General features: G+C 42.2%; 1 protein-coding gene across 2 annotated transcripts in view; it reads left to right on the forward strand.

The window, feature by feature from the left end:
- The first annotated feature begins 234 nt into the window (after positions 1–234).
- Positions 235–14305, forward strand: part of RABGAP1L (RAB GTPase activating protein 1 like) — a 133943-nt gene continuing 119872 nt past the window's right edge. For both annotated transcript variants that reach the window (XM_033151247.1, XM_033151248.1), the window contains exons 1-8: positions 235–337; positions 3628–3781; positions 4237–4414; positions 5385–5595; positions 7526–7700; positions 8170–8330; positions 8829–8939; positions 12699–12765. In XM_033151247.1, coding sequence (XP_033007138.1) covers positions 3647–3781; positions 4237–4414; positions 5385–5595; positions 7526–7700; positions 8170–8330; positions 8829–8939; positions 12699–12765 — 1038 coding nt within the window. In that variant the 5' untranslated portion in view covers positions 235–337; positions 3628–3646. The remainder of the gene's footprint in view (positions 338–3627; positions 3782–4236; positions 4415–5384; positions 5596–7525; positions 7701–8169; positions 8331–8828; positions 8940–12698; positions 12766–14305) is intronic.

A 14305-nucleotide genomic window follows, 5' to 3' on the forward strand; every position in this document is an offset into this window, starting at 1 on the left:
TATCTGAACCAGCCCTTTGTGACTTATTTGCAAAACATCAGCATGTTCTGATTGGATTCCATATTGTGTTTATAGTACTACTGTCTGTAATCACATCTGTTTGGCTGCGTGTTGATTGTTTCCGCCTGATGATGATGATGATGATGATAAGTTGTGTGGCGGCCTGCCTGTGTGTCTGACCTTTGTCTATCTTTTTTTGTTAGGCCCCAAAGGTGATTAACAGATCCTGCCTACCTTGAAAGAGATGACTGATGACTGAAAGACCACTCTTTATGAAAGCTTCTTTGACTGGTTAATATCATACCTTATGCTGTTAAGTTCTGGCAACAGTAAATGGGTAAGTGCTGCAATACAAAAAGAATAATATAGTGAAGCTTATATGCCCCTGGGGGCTGAATGTGGCTGTCTAGCCTTTAGGACCCTCCTCAGACCACACACCTCACTAGCTCTGCTGCAGGCATGCCTTAATTCCTTCCGTTGACTGGAATATATCCCTTGAACTGTGATAATGCCTCTTGTTTGCTTGGATGGAGAAATGTGTGTAGAAAATTCTAACTTTTGTATGCCTGGAATGTAGGCTACTGTAAAGAGTCACATCCACCCACATTTTCTTAGGTCCTCCTCACATGCAACCTCAGGAAGCTTGCCGATGAGGGAATGAATCCCTTGGGCTGAAAAAGGTTCCCTGTCCTTGCTGTACCCAATTACTTCGGAGCAAGTCCCATTGCATTCAGTTGGACATACTTCTGAGTAGGCGTGTATAAGATTGCACTCTACAGTAAGGTGCTCATAAAACGATGGTTTCCCTCAATAGCACAATCACACACACACAAACACACACAGAAGCCAGTCCTCTTAAAGTGGATATAGGATTTCAGTCTAAGAAGCAGTTGTTTCAGGGCGAAAGTAAATTGATAACATGTAATTAGTCATTTCAGAGATGAGCTTTGTTCAAAATTTGTTTCAGCATAGGGCATTTCCAACTACAGTCATACATCGGGTTATGGCCGCTTCAGGTTGCATGTTTTTGGGTTGCGCACTGCGCCGAACCCGGAAGTACCAGAACGGGTTACTTCCGGGTTTGGCGCTTCACGCATGCGCAGAAGGCTAAATCATGCTTTGCGCATGCACAGAGCGCCGAATCGCAACCCGCACCTGCACAGACGCAGCGTTGCGGGTTGCGAATGCGCCTCCTGCACGGATCGCGTTTGCAACCCGAGCGTCCACTGTACAGATGTAACAAAGTCCTTCTCTTCCATTGCTGATTCTGTATCTGCCCCCTAATGTTTCATATAGCCAGTTTTCAAGTTGTAAAATGACCTGATAATACTTGAAACTAGTTTCTTAGGTTTCAGTGTTGCATTGTAAATGAGGTTTTTGAAAGACAGAAGCGATCATGAGACTACTGTAGTTTTGTGGTTGTGGAACTCCCCCCTCCCCCGAACAATTCAGGAAGTGTTGGCACATTAGCATTTAGGTGCCAGTTAAAACTTTTGTTTTTTCTCCAGGCATTTGGTGGTGTTGGAGTTAATAAATTGTCTGATATTTTATCCCTGTTCCTTTTACTCAGGGGTGGCTAACCTCTGGCTCTCTAGATGTTCTAGACAGGCACCCCTCAGCACCAGTCAGTGTGGCCAAAAGCCAAGGATGAGGGTAATGGTAATCCAGTAACATCTGGAGAACCAAAGATGAGCCATTTCTGCTTTTAACACTTAGTTTTATAAGTTCTCTTAGTGAGCTTATGATTGAAAGATAGGATAAAATGTTTTAAATTACATGAAGTAATAAATATATAATATTTTATGTCAAATTGCTGCCACCACAGTAAAAAATATACTACTAAATGAAATAACCAAGTAACTAACAATTTTGCTGCCCATTAATGATAAAATTTTCTGTCTGATAGTATAGCCTTTCCATTTCCCCTTCGCTGATTTTGTTACCCTTGAACTACTTGTTCCCTTTCTTTCCCTCTGTGTGCTTCTAAATTTAGGTTTGTAAGGTCCTGGGGAAGTCACCTGTCTTTTCCTTATTTTGTTCTGTATAGAGTTGTACCTTGGGAGTCAAACAGAATCCATTCCGGAAGTCCGTTCGACTTCCAAAATGTTTGAAAACCAAAGCATGGCTTCTGATTGGCTGCATGAAGTTCCTGCAGCCATTCGGAAGCCCGATTGGACGTTCAGCTTCCAAAAATAGTTCACAAACTGGAACAGTCACTTCTGGGTTTGTGGCATTTGGGAGCCAAAACGTTTGAGAACTAAACTGTTCGAAAACTAAGGTACTACTGTATATCTCTTAAGTCCCATTGAGTTGAATGGGGCTTTCCTCCAGGTAAATTGGTATAGGACTGAAGTCTGAGTTCATTTTGCCATTAACCGACAAGGTGAAGAATATCTAAAAAGAGGCTTGATGAGAGGTTGGAAGTTGTGGGATTGTTTATAGAAATAATGAAAGAGCAAATAAGTTTTATTCCTTTTTTTCTGAAGTGTTTTTTTTTTAAAAAAACCTTGCACTGAAATAACTAGTTCAGTCTTCCAGAAAGAAATCCAAAATATGCATTTTATTGAAAAGCCAGTTCTCTTTTCTATCCTGTGAATGAAGGTTGCAGTGAAGTGGTTTGGCTAGCTAAATAAATAAAGTGTAGCCAAAGCTGCTTTTATGGCATGAAGTCATTACATGGGGTGGATGTCACCTTGGCAACAGAAAAATATACATGGATTTTAATTCCAGTAGGATAGAGACTGTCATATTTTTGAACAGCATATAATTTAGAATGACTGAGGGTGACAGTGGGGGCAGGAAACCAAACATTGGTAAAATACTGTTATATTGCTGCAAGTTTCTTATTTCTGTTATCCATAAGAAGCCTTTTACAATTTTACAATATGCTGTAAAATTACAATCCCATCAGAATAAGAAAGATTACAATCATGCCACAGTTAAAATCTCAAATATAATCCTAACAATACAGCAACGGTACTCTCAGTTTCATTTACTGGGCTGCATTCAGTGCCGTCAGTTCGCTAGTGGAACTGACTTCCATTTGCACGATGAAACATGATCTTCCTCTCCTCCCCCTGTGTGCCCTCAAAATCTGCTCTGGGGGATTGGGGGACCCCCTGAACCTGTTTGGCGGGGCATGCAAAGGGCTGCAAGGGGGAGCAGAGGCAGGTGAAGTCCTGTTGTGTGAGTGGAACCTCGCCTGTTGTATATGATACATCTCTTTCTAATTTAAGAGACCGTATGCTTTCCTTCAGAAATCCAAATAGATCAGAAAATGCATTTAAATATATAATTAAAATTTTATATAATGAAGTGAAAACATTATAATTATATTATGTGGTAAACAAACAAACTATATATTTCTTCTTATCATATTAATTTTGGTTGCTTATTATTTGGTTTTCATGCACTATATTAAGCCCTAGATATGTGATATATTAGGGGAGAGGATTTATTTGATATCTATTTGGAACCATGCATGGTATTTGTGGATTTTTGGAAACTGTTCAATGGTTTGTGAGTTTGCAATAAGGATTTTGGGTTTGTTTGTTTTTTGGTGGTACTGATAACTTGATTTAATCTAGTAGATGATAGTGTTATTTTTGTATTTTATTCTGGCGGCAGAAAGGGTCATCATTCTGAAATGGACATTGGATCCTCATTTGACAAAGTCAGTCTTTCTTCTGAAACTGTTTTGGTAGTAAATCAGGAAGAATATGTCTTCGTTAAAAAGCATCCTGAAGATCCGTGTGCAAAAGATGAGAAATTTCAGCTGACGGTAACATTTCCTTGATTATTATTTAAAAACAAATTTTAGCAGTTTTAACCTTTCAGTGATGGCCCATAAGTAGCATTCTATTCTAAAAATGGACCTAAATTAATTGTGAAATACAGTTAAGTGTGAAGAAGGAATTGTGTCGCTTTTTGTAGCTCATTCTGCCTTGCCAGTTTGTGTGGCAAGTTCATTGTCTTCTTAAGAAACAAGCTGTTAGAAGGCTATTAAACTTTATATTTGCAGCTTGATATGATTCTGTATTGTCTAATTATGTGAGTAAAGATTAGACATGAGGTGAGAATATGAATACATGGTTAAACCATCTTAGATTAAATTTCTTTTTCCAGATACTGACAATTCAGAAATATCCTATCTCTGTGAACGGAACTGTGAAGGATTTAATTTTGTGAAATCTTACAAAGATTCAGAAATCTCTCTCTGTGTTCTTCCTTCTACAGATGCTTCCAAACAAAGATGAACAAATGGAGAAAGCCATGGAAGAGATACTAAGAGATTCTGATAAAGGCCAGAAGCTTGATACTACTGATTGTGTAGACTTGAGTGGTGATTGCAGGCAGTCACTTGGATATGTCAGCCAGTCCTCTATGCATTTTCTACTGGATTCTTCCACCACAAGTACTGGCTTTAATATTTAGCATATATTTAAGGGGAAATGTGGGGGAGGTGAAACAAAAACTGGTTGGTGGTTAGGAGGTCTGTTTTCTCTTACAGAAGAATGAAACTCATTATTATTTGTTTTGTTAAGCAAACTTTGCTTGTTTTTCCTTGCCATTATTTTTGAACATGCCCTGGATTGCTCCAGTGTAAGTTTTATGTGGGCTGACTTTGGAAAAACTGTATAGCAATGCCCTTTTAAAACAGATACAGTCATACCTCATGTTATGGCTGCTGCAGGTTATGTCTTTTCGGGTTGCGCTCTGCACTGAACCTCGAAGTACCGGAACGGGTCACTTCCGGGTTTGAGCGCATGCGCAGAACTGCTAAATTGTGCTTTGCGCATGCGCAGAAACGCCAAATTGCATCACGCAGAGGCAGTGGCGCGGGTTGCGAACACGCCTCCTGCACGGATCGTGTTCGCAACCTGAGCGTCTACTGTAATAACCAAGAATCCTTTAGCAAACTTCAAAAATGTATTGAGCAAATATTTGTTTTAACTGTAGCCATTGAAAACAAATCCAAATTGAAAGATAATTTTTGGGAAATATTCCAGTTTGCTCTTTGAGCTTCTAAAGAAAAGTTAGTTACTTGTGAAATAGCCAGCAGCTACTTTGTCATTTTTAAAATGGTGTGTGGGGTCACACTTGGTGGATCTTATAGTTGGCAAGTGACAAGTTAGGAATACCTAAAAAATAAAGTCGAAATGGTGTTGTCAACTCAACACTGTTAAAGTCTGATTAAGGGTAAAACCCAGCACTTTTGTACTTGAGCAGCTTTGGAAGTCAATGTAGGCCATGACCACGACCAGCTGCAACCTTTAAATAGACTTCAAGGACAGCTTGAGTACACTGCTGCAGTTAGATGTTGAATGACTGTTGTGAGGAAAGGAGAACATTGTGGGTAATGATTGAATTCTATTCACTTTCAGAAGTTTTGTCAGATACAGCATATTCCCCTACTGTACCCTCAGAAGAGGAGAGTGTATTGTTCAACAAACTGGCATATCTTGGATGTATGAAGGTTTCTGCTCCTCGCAGTGAATCGGAGGCACTGTGTGCCATGGGGACTCTGAAGAGCTCAAGTAATTCACCTTTCCCCGTAACTCTGTATGTTCCAAATATCCCAGATGGTTCTGTTAGGTGAGTTACACCTGCTTTTTAAATTCATAATATATATTCATACTTTTGTGCATACAGACAAAATATGTATATGCTTAGTGTAAGGAGTTTCAGTGGTTGCTCATGAGAAATCAGGCAAATGCAGAACTTCTAAACACTAAGTTCTTTATTGTGCAGATATTTACAGTGGAGCTAAAATAAAGACGTCCAGCTCATCCCTCTGCAGAGTCCGGGAATGTCCGTTTCCATTTTTTTGCCCAACATAAAAGGTGCGGGATCCTGAACCCCCGCCTCCCCCCTCTCCGTCCTTCCTCCCTGCTAAAACGGGGCGACGGAAAGGTTCCCTCTCCCCCTCTTCCCGCTGGGCGCAGAGGCTCTCCATCCCTGCCACAGCCCCTGCTCCCACTTCCTGCTTCCATCTCCCCCTCCCCACTGGAAGAGTGATCGCTTCCTCCACTGGGGGAAGATGACGAGCTGCTCAGCGGAGACGGGGGTTCACGATACTGAAAAAGCCCCGGCACCGCTTCCAGCTCCGGCAAGGGCGGTTTCCTGACACTTAGTTTACCTCTTCCTCCATTAGTTATATGGATATTTCTTGTGTGGGGACACTGAATGCTAAAATGGGCCTAGGAAGAGAGCAGGTGTGGATTTCTGCATACAAGATGCACAGGAAACCTTTTTGTGACTTTTTTGAATGTCATCACGGCATTCCCATCCTCAAAACACCCCACATACTGTTGGGGGCTAAATAAATGTTGTCACAGAGAGGGAGTGCTGATGCTAGTGCTTTGTGTGTGGGGGGTATTGTTTTTGTTATTATGCTCTGTGTTACTGTTTTTATATTATAAACCATGGCGCTGTGAACTTCAGATGAGGGGTGGTATATAAATTTAATAAATAAATAAAATAAATAAACCTAACAAGTGGTTTTTTTTAGCCTGGGAATTGCAGAGGAAAGTCATTCAGCTGGGAGATCTCCTTTGAGCTCAAATGGTTTCTCTTGTACCGAGGGGCTGTACTACTTGTTCTCAAAGCTAGTTTGAGGTGCCACAATCCAAGCAAGGTGCTGTGTAGCAGTGGCACGTGTAACGCGGTGTAACCACCCTCCTGACACCAGAATTGCTGCTGCTTCGCCTACCTGAGATGGTGGCGATGTTGGGGGGGGGCATGCTGGTGAACCAGTGGGACTACCACCACCAACCCAGTGCTTGTTCTGGTGCACTTGCACAGCTCCAACAAGCAGCAACACAAGTGGCAGGAGAGTTACTCTGCCCCATGATTTGCACCGCTGTTGCTTCTCTGCATGCAGAACCAGACATCCACACACACACGTTTCTTGGTGGATCAAGAACAGCAGTTGTAAAGTGGCATGCAGACATGGAAAAAGTTGTGGAGAACATCCACACTTGTTTCTGCATTTAATGCATACCCCAAGCTCCTTTATTCAGCAAATGATGTGTGAAGACTGGTTTTGAATGTGGCTCTCCTTAGTTAGATTAGGGGAAGCATGGTGTGGGAGAGGCAGTATAAAGCGAGAAAGTGTTTCTCTCTTAGTGCTTCCTCCCTGCCACCCCATGTCAGGTTCTTTTATTCCTTTGTGGAACTCCACAAGACAGGATACAAACGGTGAAACTTTTTAATGAGTTCACATTTGTACATATTAAAAACACTAACGTTTGCCTGTTGATGCACACGTGATTTCCAGTGAAATAAATGAGAATAGTAATAGTTTTTTAATCTATTAATTTTTTTGCTTAAGGTGTTAATATTGATGATTTTAATTGGAATAGAATGACCTGGGTTTCTTAATGTGTTGTGAACATTTTCAGTCTTAATCAGGATATTTTAGATTAATCAGGTTTTTATTTAGATTTCAAAAGTGGCAAGTTGAGTTCTCTCTTTGGGACTTACTGAGTGACAAAATTCTTTCAATTTCTTCCTTCTTATTTAGAATAATAGATCAGTCCACTGGTACAGAAATTGCTTCTTTCCCAATCTACAAAGTCTTATTTTGTGTCCGTGGGAAAAGTGGAACCTCAGAAAGTGATTGCTTTGCCTTTACTGAGAGCTTCTGTGGCAGTGATGAGTTCCAGATTCATGTCTTCTCTTGCGAAATTAAAGAGGCAGTGAGTAGAAAGTATTGTTTTTAATAAGCCCTTTGCAAACTTTTTGAGGAGTGTACCTAACCTTTCCAGTTGACATTATTGTATGCTGTTTCTACTTCAAATAACAAAATTTCCTGTTATACTAGAGCAGCATTGTCAGTCTGACGTGAAGAAGCCATTATAAACTACAGAAATGGTGTGGTTAGAGCTGCATGGGGTTTATTTTTTATTTGCATTTGTCATATAAAATCACGTTTTAATAGATTGGTGACTTAAGTGTATATGACCTTTTTGTTTCACAATTGTCCTGTCTGTTGTGGTAGAATTCCTTTGAGCCAAACCTGTTCAGTAGTGTGAGATAACCACTCTGGCTAATGTGTTCCAGTTGCATGCTTAGCTTTTTTGTATCATAAATTATTGGCTTAATCACGGTCTCTCCCACTTCTCTTCTGTCCTCCTCCTCCTCCCTCCTCTTTTGGTGCAATTTTAGGTCAGCCGAATTTTGTATAGTTTTTCAACAGCATTCAAACGTTCCTCCAAACAAGCATCAGATCACATAAAGGATACTATCGTTCCAACTCCTGACAGTGATACATTCACTTTCAGTGTTTCTTTAGAGGTCAAAGAAGATGATGGTAAAGGAAACTTCAGGTAAATGGAAGAAGTTTTTAAAAACCCAGAAAAAGAACAGCTGTTTTATCTGTACAGTTAAATTTCTTTTGCAAAGTTTGTTGAATTTGTTGGGTGTCCATCTCTAAGGAGCTCAGAACAGCATACATAATGCTGCTTGTTAGGGCGCCAGCATGAAGGGACAGGGGGAGGAATAGATTGTTTTTCCTGGTACCTGATAGTCCAGTGGGTCTGATCCAGGCTAAAAGCCTGTACAATGTGGAAATAACATTGGCCCCAACAAATTGCACACCAGAAGCTGTGCAAGAACAAAAGAAGCAATATTCTGAACAGTGAACTTCACCTTGTATAAAATATAATGGAGTATATTTTTGGGGTTTCCTTAGAAGTTATTCAGTTTTTCTTGAAGCAAATGGTCTTGAATTTACAGCAGACATTTTGTAATAGTTTGCTATTTTTATAGTCCATGATTGTTAAATGGATGCTAATGATATGTTATTCTTGTGAAATTTTCTTTAGCCCAGTACCAAAGGACAGAGAGAAATTTTATTTCAAACTGAAACAGGGAGTTGAGAAGAAAGTTGTGATGACTGTACAACAGATTTCCAACAAAGAATTAGCAATTGAAAGGTATTGCTAGAAACTATCAGTGTTGAAATGCTCTTTAATTATATTTTCAATGACCTTGCAAGGCGGGATTGGCCTAGCCAAACCAAAAAATGATAATGAAAATGCTCTGCTTCAATCTGTCATAATCTAAATTGCTTATCAATTTGTTTCTAGTCCCAGTTTAAAGTACTGGTCTTCAGTACTTAAATTGGGACTGGAAACACATTGCTATGGGAACAGACCTCCTAGACCTGTATAAACCTGCCTGCTGATTGACCCCATCTTGTCTGCCACTAGGGAAGGGGAGAATGGTGGATACCTGGGACAGGGCCTTTTTAGTGTGTCCCTTTTACCTACATCTGCATCACACATCCTCTCTTGTCGTTTTTAAATGGATCCTGAATGCTCATTGTTTGTTAGGGTTTATTTAATTTATTTAGTCTCTTTATTAAACCACTTGCTGTCCACAGTTCTTGAGGCAGTTTACAATAAGGAAAATTCAAATACACAATCAAGCAACATAAATATACAATACTGATAACCATAGTAACCATATTTGTATAACTAATTGCCAGGCAGCATGATCAGCAATCAACTTAAAACACCTTATTCACACAACCACTCATCCAGTGCCGCTCTTAACCATTCAGAAGGGTTTTCTTACCATTGTGGGGCTATAGAAACAGAGAAGTTGGCTTCCACCACTAGAGCGTTCAGACGGGGGCATAGCATGTGCTCCTGCTGCCTGGGGTGTATGCGCAGAGGGAGCCCAGCATCCATGCCCTTGCCACTGCTTCAGGGCGCACTCATGCTGACCTGGCAGCCCCTGTGTAACCCAAGAGCAGTACTGGTGTGCTCCGGGAAGCTCATTTGGAAACGTGGCTTCTTCCAGTGCTGCAAGGGCCTGGCGGGGTGTGCAGTGGTGGCATTGCCCCCTGATAGTGTGGCGTGAGTGCGCCTTCCGCCAGGGTGGTGTGAAAGTTCCCTGAAGCAGCGGTGAGGGCAGTGTGAGTGCGCCTTTCACGCTGCCCCTGGCAGCTCTGGGTGGCTTTGTGAAGCTAGGATAGGACTGTCAGATCCCAACCCAGCTTTGCAGTGCAGTGGAGGGTTGACAGGGCAGTGTGAGGAGCAAAATGTGTCCCCCAAACTGTGCCCGGGATGACCATCCCTCCCTGCCCTGATTTCAGACATTTTGAGCTGGCAGTACTTTGTGGTGGTCAGGGAGCTGCAAAGTATTCCCAGCTCAAATTGCCTACAGACGGCAAAAGTACAGGTAGGCAAACAATTTACCAATTTACCGGTTTCGGACAATTTACCAGTATATCGCCCAGCTCAAGGGGGAAGTGTTCAGTCTCCCTGCTATGCACAGAACCAACCTAAATGCACACCTCTGGGAGCAAAGAGAAAGATTTCTGGAATTCCCTTCATGGATCTCACATTGTATCTATTAGTTTCCTCCCTTAATCAGTAGCATAGTGTGTGTGTGTGTGTGTGTGTGTGTGTGTGTGTGTGTGTGTGGAGACTGAGGGGGGGCACATCAGGTGCCCCCATGACAAATACCTTCATTGGTGCCTGGCTCTAAAATACGAGGGAGCTCCCACCCAGCCGTAGCTCCACTCCTAGGTCACACCTGACCAGGGGGTGGAAAGTCGGCAGCAGTTTCCCCACCCCTCTCCTCCACTGGACTCTGCTCAAAGGAGTGGCCAGCTCCCTCGTGCCCGGCCAAAGCTCTGCTCCTGGGTCAGGTCTGACCTGGGGGCGGAGTGGAGAGTCGGTAGCAGTGTTACTGTGGTGGCGCCCCTCTCCTTCACTGGGCTGTGTGCGCAAGGCTGCTGCCAAGGCAGCATTCTCATGCCTAGCTGAGCTGCAGCCGGCAGCTCCACTCTTTGATCAAGCCTGACCCAGGGGTGGGGAGAGGAGAGTTGCTGCCCCTAACCTCGGCTGGGCACCGCCATGAAAAGATGCTACCAAGACAGCATTCTCTTGCTTGGGCACAGCGGGCTCCCTCCACGCCATGCCCCATCAGTGGCGCGCCCCATGTACTTGCTCCAGGCGGTGGGAGCATATGCTCCACCACTTCTCTTAATAATAAAACAAGACTTCTGAACACATTTTCTTAAGTTGCACTGAAAAAGAAACTACCCTAGGTGGCAACCTTCTCATAAGATTTTAAATGGATTGTTTCATATAGGAAACTTTTGCCCTGCAGTATGTTTTTTTTTTTAAATTAAAAAACCACCCATAGAGCTGCAGCTGGTGTGTATTTGTTTTATATGCTTTTTTTTTTTGCTTTTGCCAGATTTTTTAAAAACCAGAATTGAAGATAATAAGTTTTGGACAACTAAATATTAAGGGGAACACTGCATACTACAGTGGTACCTCGGGTTGCGCACTCAATTCGTTCTGGGGTGCCATTCGCACCCTGAACAGTGCGCAACCCGGGCAGTGCTTTCGTGCATGCGTGAAAGCGCGCCGTCGCGCTTCTGCACATGCGCGAATTGCACAGAACACTTCTGCACATGCGTGGACATGCACAGAAGCGTCCGCGCTCCGTGTTGCACTTCCGGGTTAGCGCGGGGTATGACTGTAATAATGTGTACCATTGAGTCACTAATGTATGAAACTGCCTCAACCCTGATGTTTTAGATTTTCTTCAGAGAGGTCTCATTGAAGGCCTGTAACCCCAAAGAGGGAAGTCACGGCTCTTGACACTCTCATGGATAATGGTCAAACACCTTCTGTTTCTTGAACCCCTAATGTCTCTCAGGGACATATTACTAATTCGTGCCCTCTGGTTTACAGGTTTGCGCCATGGTTTGCCACCAAGTTCTCTCAAATGCTTTCAGTCCCAAAGGAGTCCCTGGGAGATAGATAGCTTCCCTGGTAGTTCCTAACAGAACCATATTAAATGCCGGCTGCTGTGGCCGTGTGCAGCAGTGTAGTTACCCTACCATTCAGCCAATAATCTAGCAGCGATGGAGGAAAGTGCGGGTGGGGAGCAGGCAGATCCCTGCTCCAGCTTGAGGCTGGTGCAGCGAAATGGCTCTTCTTCCTTGGAACTGGCATGAAGATCTTTACAGGCCTTCCTTTGGTCAGAGGTTGGGAGTAACCCTTTGCTGCTGCCTGCTTCCTTGCCTGCCAAGCAGAATGCAGCCTCTTCAGTTTGACTCCCTGATTTTATTCAAGGCATCATTCTAACTCTACAATTCTATTACTCTATTACGATCTAGTTGAGATTCCTGCATTGAAGGGGGTTGGGCTAGGTGACCCTCTGGCACCCTTCCAACTCTAGAATTCTATGATTATCCCCCAGTTTTTAAGGAGTATTAATTACCTCCTGGAGAAAGCTGGTCCTTTTCTTCTCCTGTTCCACCACTCCTGACATGATGTTACAATCCATGAAGGACAAGGGACGAGCAAACACATGTTAAACTGCACCTCTCAGAAAAACATATACAGTCGTACTCTGCTTACGTATCCCTCTGCACATGTAAACTTCCAGGTTTTGCCGCGCATGCGCAGAAGCGCTCAACCGCACTGCGTGTGTGCGCAGAAGGGTGCCTCTAGTTATGATGTTTTCGGGATGCGGCTGGGCCTCCAGAACAGATCCTGTTCGTAACCATAGGTACCACTGTGCACACCTAGGCTGCAAGAACAGATACATATGTTGTTGATAGTATCAGCATGAGACTTGGAAAACAGTAGTTGATCATATATTGATAAAAGTCAGCTTTTTTTTTTTAAGTGACTCTTCTGTTGCTTTCTGCATATCATTTGTAGGTGCTTTGGGATGCTTCTAAGTCCAGGTCGAAATGTCAAAAACAGTGAAATGCACTTACTGGATATGGCAAGTATTATTACTATATGTAACTAGTAGAGACTGTGGCAATGCAGTTCTTGATTTATTTTCTTTTTAAATAATTGCTGTGTTACGGTATCCAATATTAATTATTGCAAAATCCACCTGAATGAACATATTTTTGACATAAGGACTAAAAACAGGGTGGAAATTGAAATCCCCATGCTTCTTAATGGTAAGTGTTTCCTAGAATATGCCTCAGTAACGGTTGTGGTTCTTCACAAATCCTCTGGAGTCTATTATTAGTTCATTTTATTGCATGAAGCTGAGCCCCTCACAAAAGAGGCTCACTTTCTTATGATTTTTCATGTGATGTCCCGGAAGATACCACCACGGGCTTGCTTTCTTCAAGGCAGATCTGCTGCTGAGAAAGGTTTCTTGCTTGATTCATATGCCAGGCTAGAATCATTCTCCCTCATCCCCTTAACAAAGTTGCTTATGATTGACTAGGATTGCTTACAAGTAATTATTGTGTTGTTCTTTGGCGTGAACTGCATTTGCAGTGAAGAGTATATGATTATTGCTGGAGAAGGAAGGGGAAGGAGAGGGTCCTTTCCCTAGAAAGGAACTGGGGGTGCGAAGACTCTTAAGGGCAAAGATGAATGTTTCAAAAGAGGATCCTCAGATGAGATATTCAGCTGTGGTGTGAACCTGGTATTCTTGTGGCTTCACATTTTTAATAATTGCCATACATGCCAGTGAACTGAGCTCTGGTTCAGCCATCATTCTTGCCGTTCTCGTCATTCTTCATATGTGCTGCTTGCCTGTGTGTATGCATGTGAATGTTTGAAATGCTGCATGAATGTGTGTTCCTATTCATTCATTATCACATTAAAAAATACTAAAACCCTTGCAAAGTTTCTAAAACTGCTCAGGTGTATGTATATTTGGGTGTGAAAATATCAGAAGCAAAGCCAGTTATCACAGTCGGCTTCTGCTGCAGGCTTGCAGAATTGTTTCCTTTGCAAAAAAAATAAAATAAAAATTGACCCTGGAGAGGTGTACCTGTAGGTGAACTTTGACACCTCTTCAATTTGGCTCCACTACTCAACAAAAGTTACATTTGTCTTCCTGAAATATTTATTTTCTGACTCACTTTTGCAGCGAGTTAAATACATTATGTCATATATGTAATTATTAACAAGTCTTTGTACCAAGTTGGATAGGGAGTGATTCCTTGACGCTATCAATATTTTCTGCACCTCTTCATACTATTAATCCTACGATGTGCCTTGGGCTGATTTGTATGATATAATTGTGAATTGATTGTAAATTACACAATTAGACTGCTTAAATATGAGGACTGAAGCTGTTGTCACTATCCATTAGCATTATCTTCTAAAATATGCATCATTTGTTGTACCTAATGCTCTGCTCCTACTTAGTGCAGAAACAATAGTGAATTTCTGGCTACTAGCTCCATATTCCACATGGAAGTACTTTTATGGAAATTGGAAATCATCTGGGAGTTGCTCTTTTATATAACCCAGCTGGAGCTGGCAAGGCTAGCTTAAGTCATTTAAACTGT

This window comes from Lacerta agilis, chromosome 6 (assembly GCF_009819535.1).
Source record: "Lacerta agilis isolate rLacAgi1 chromosome 6, rLacAgi1.pri, whole genome shotgun sequence".
In the NCBI taxonomy this organism is placed as follows: domain Eukaryota; kingdom Metazoa; phylum Chordata; class Lepidosauria; order Squamata; family Lacertidae; genus Lacerta; species Lacerta agilis.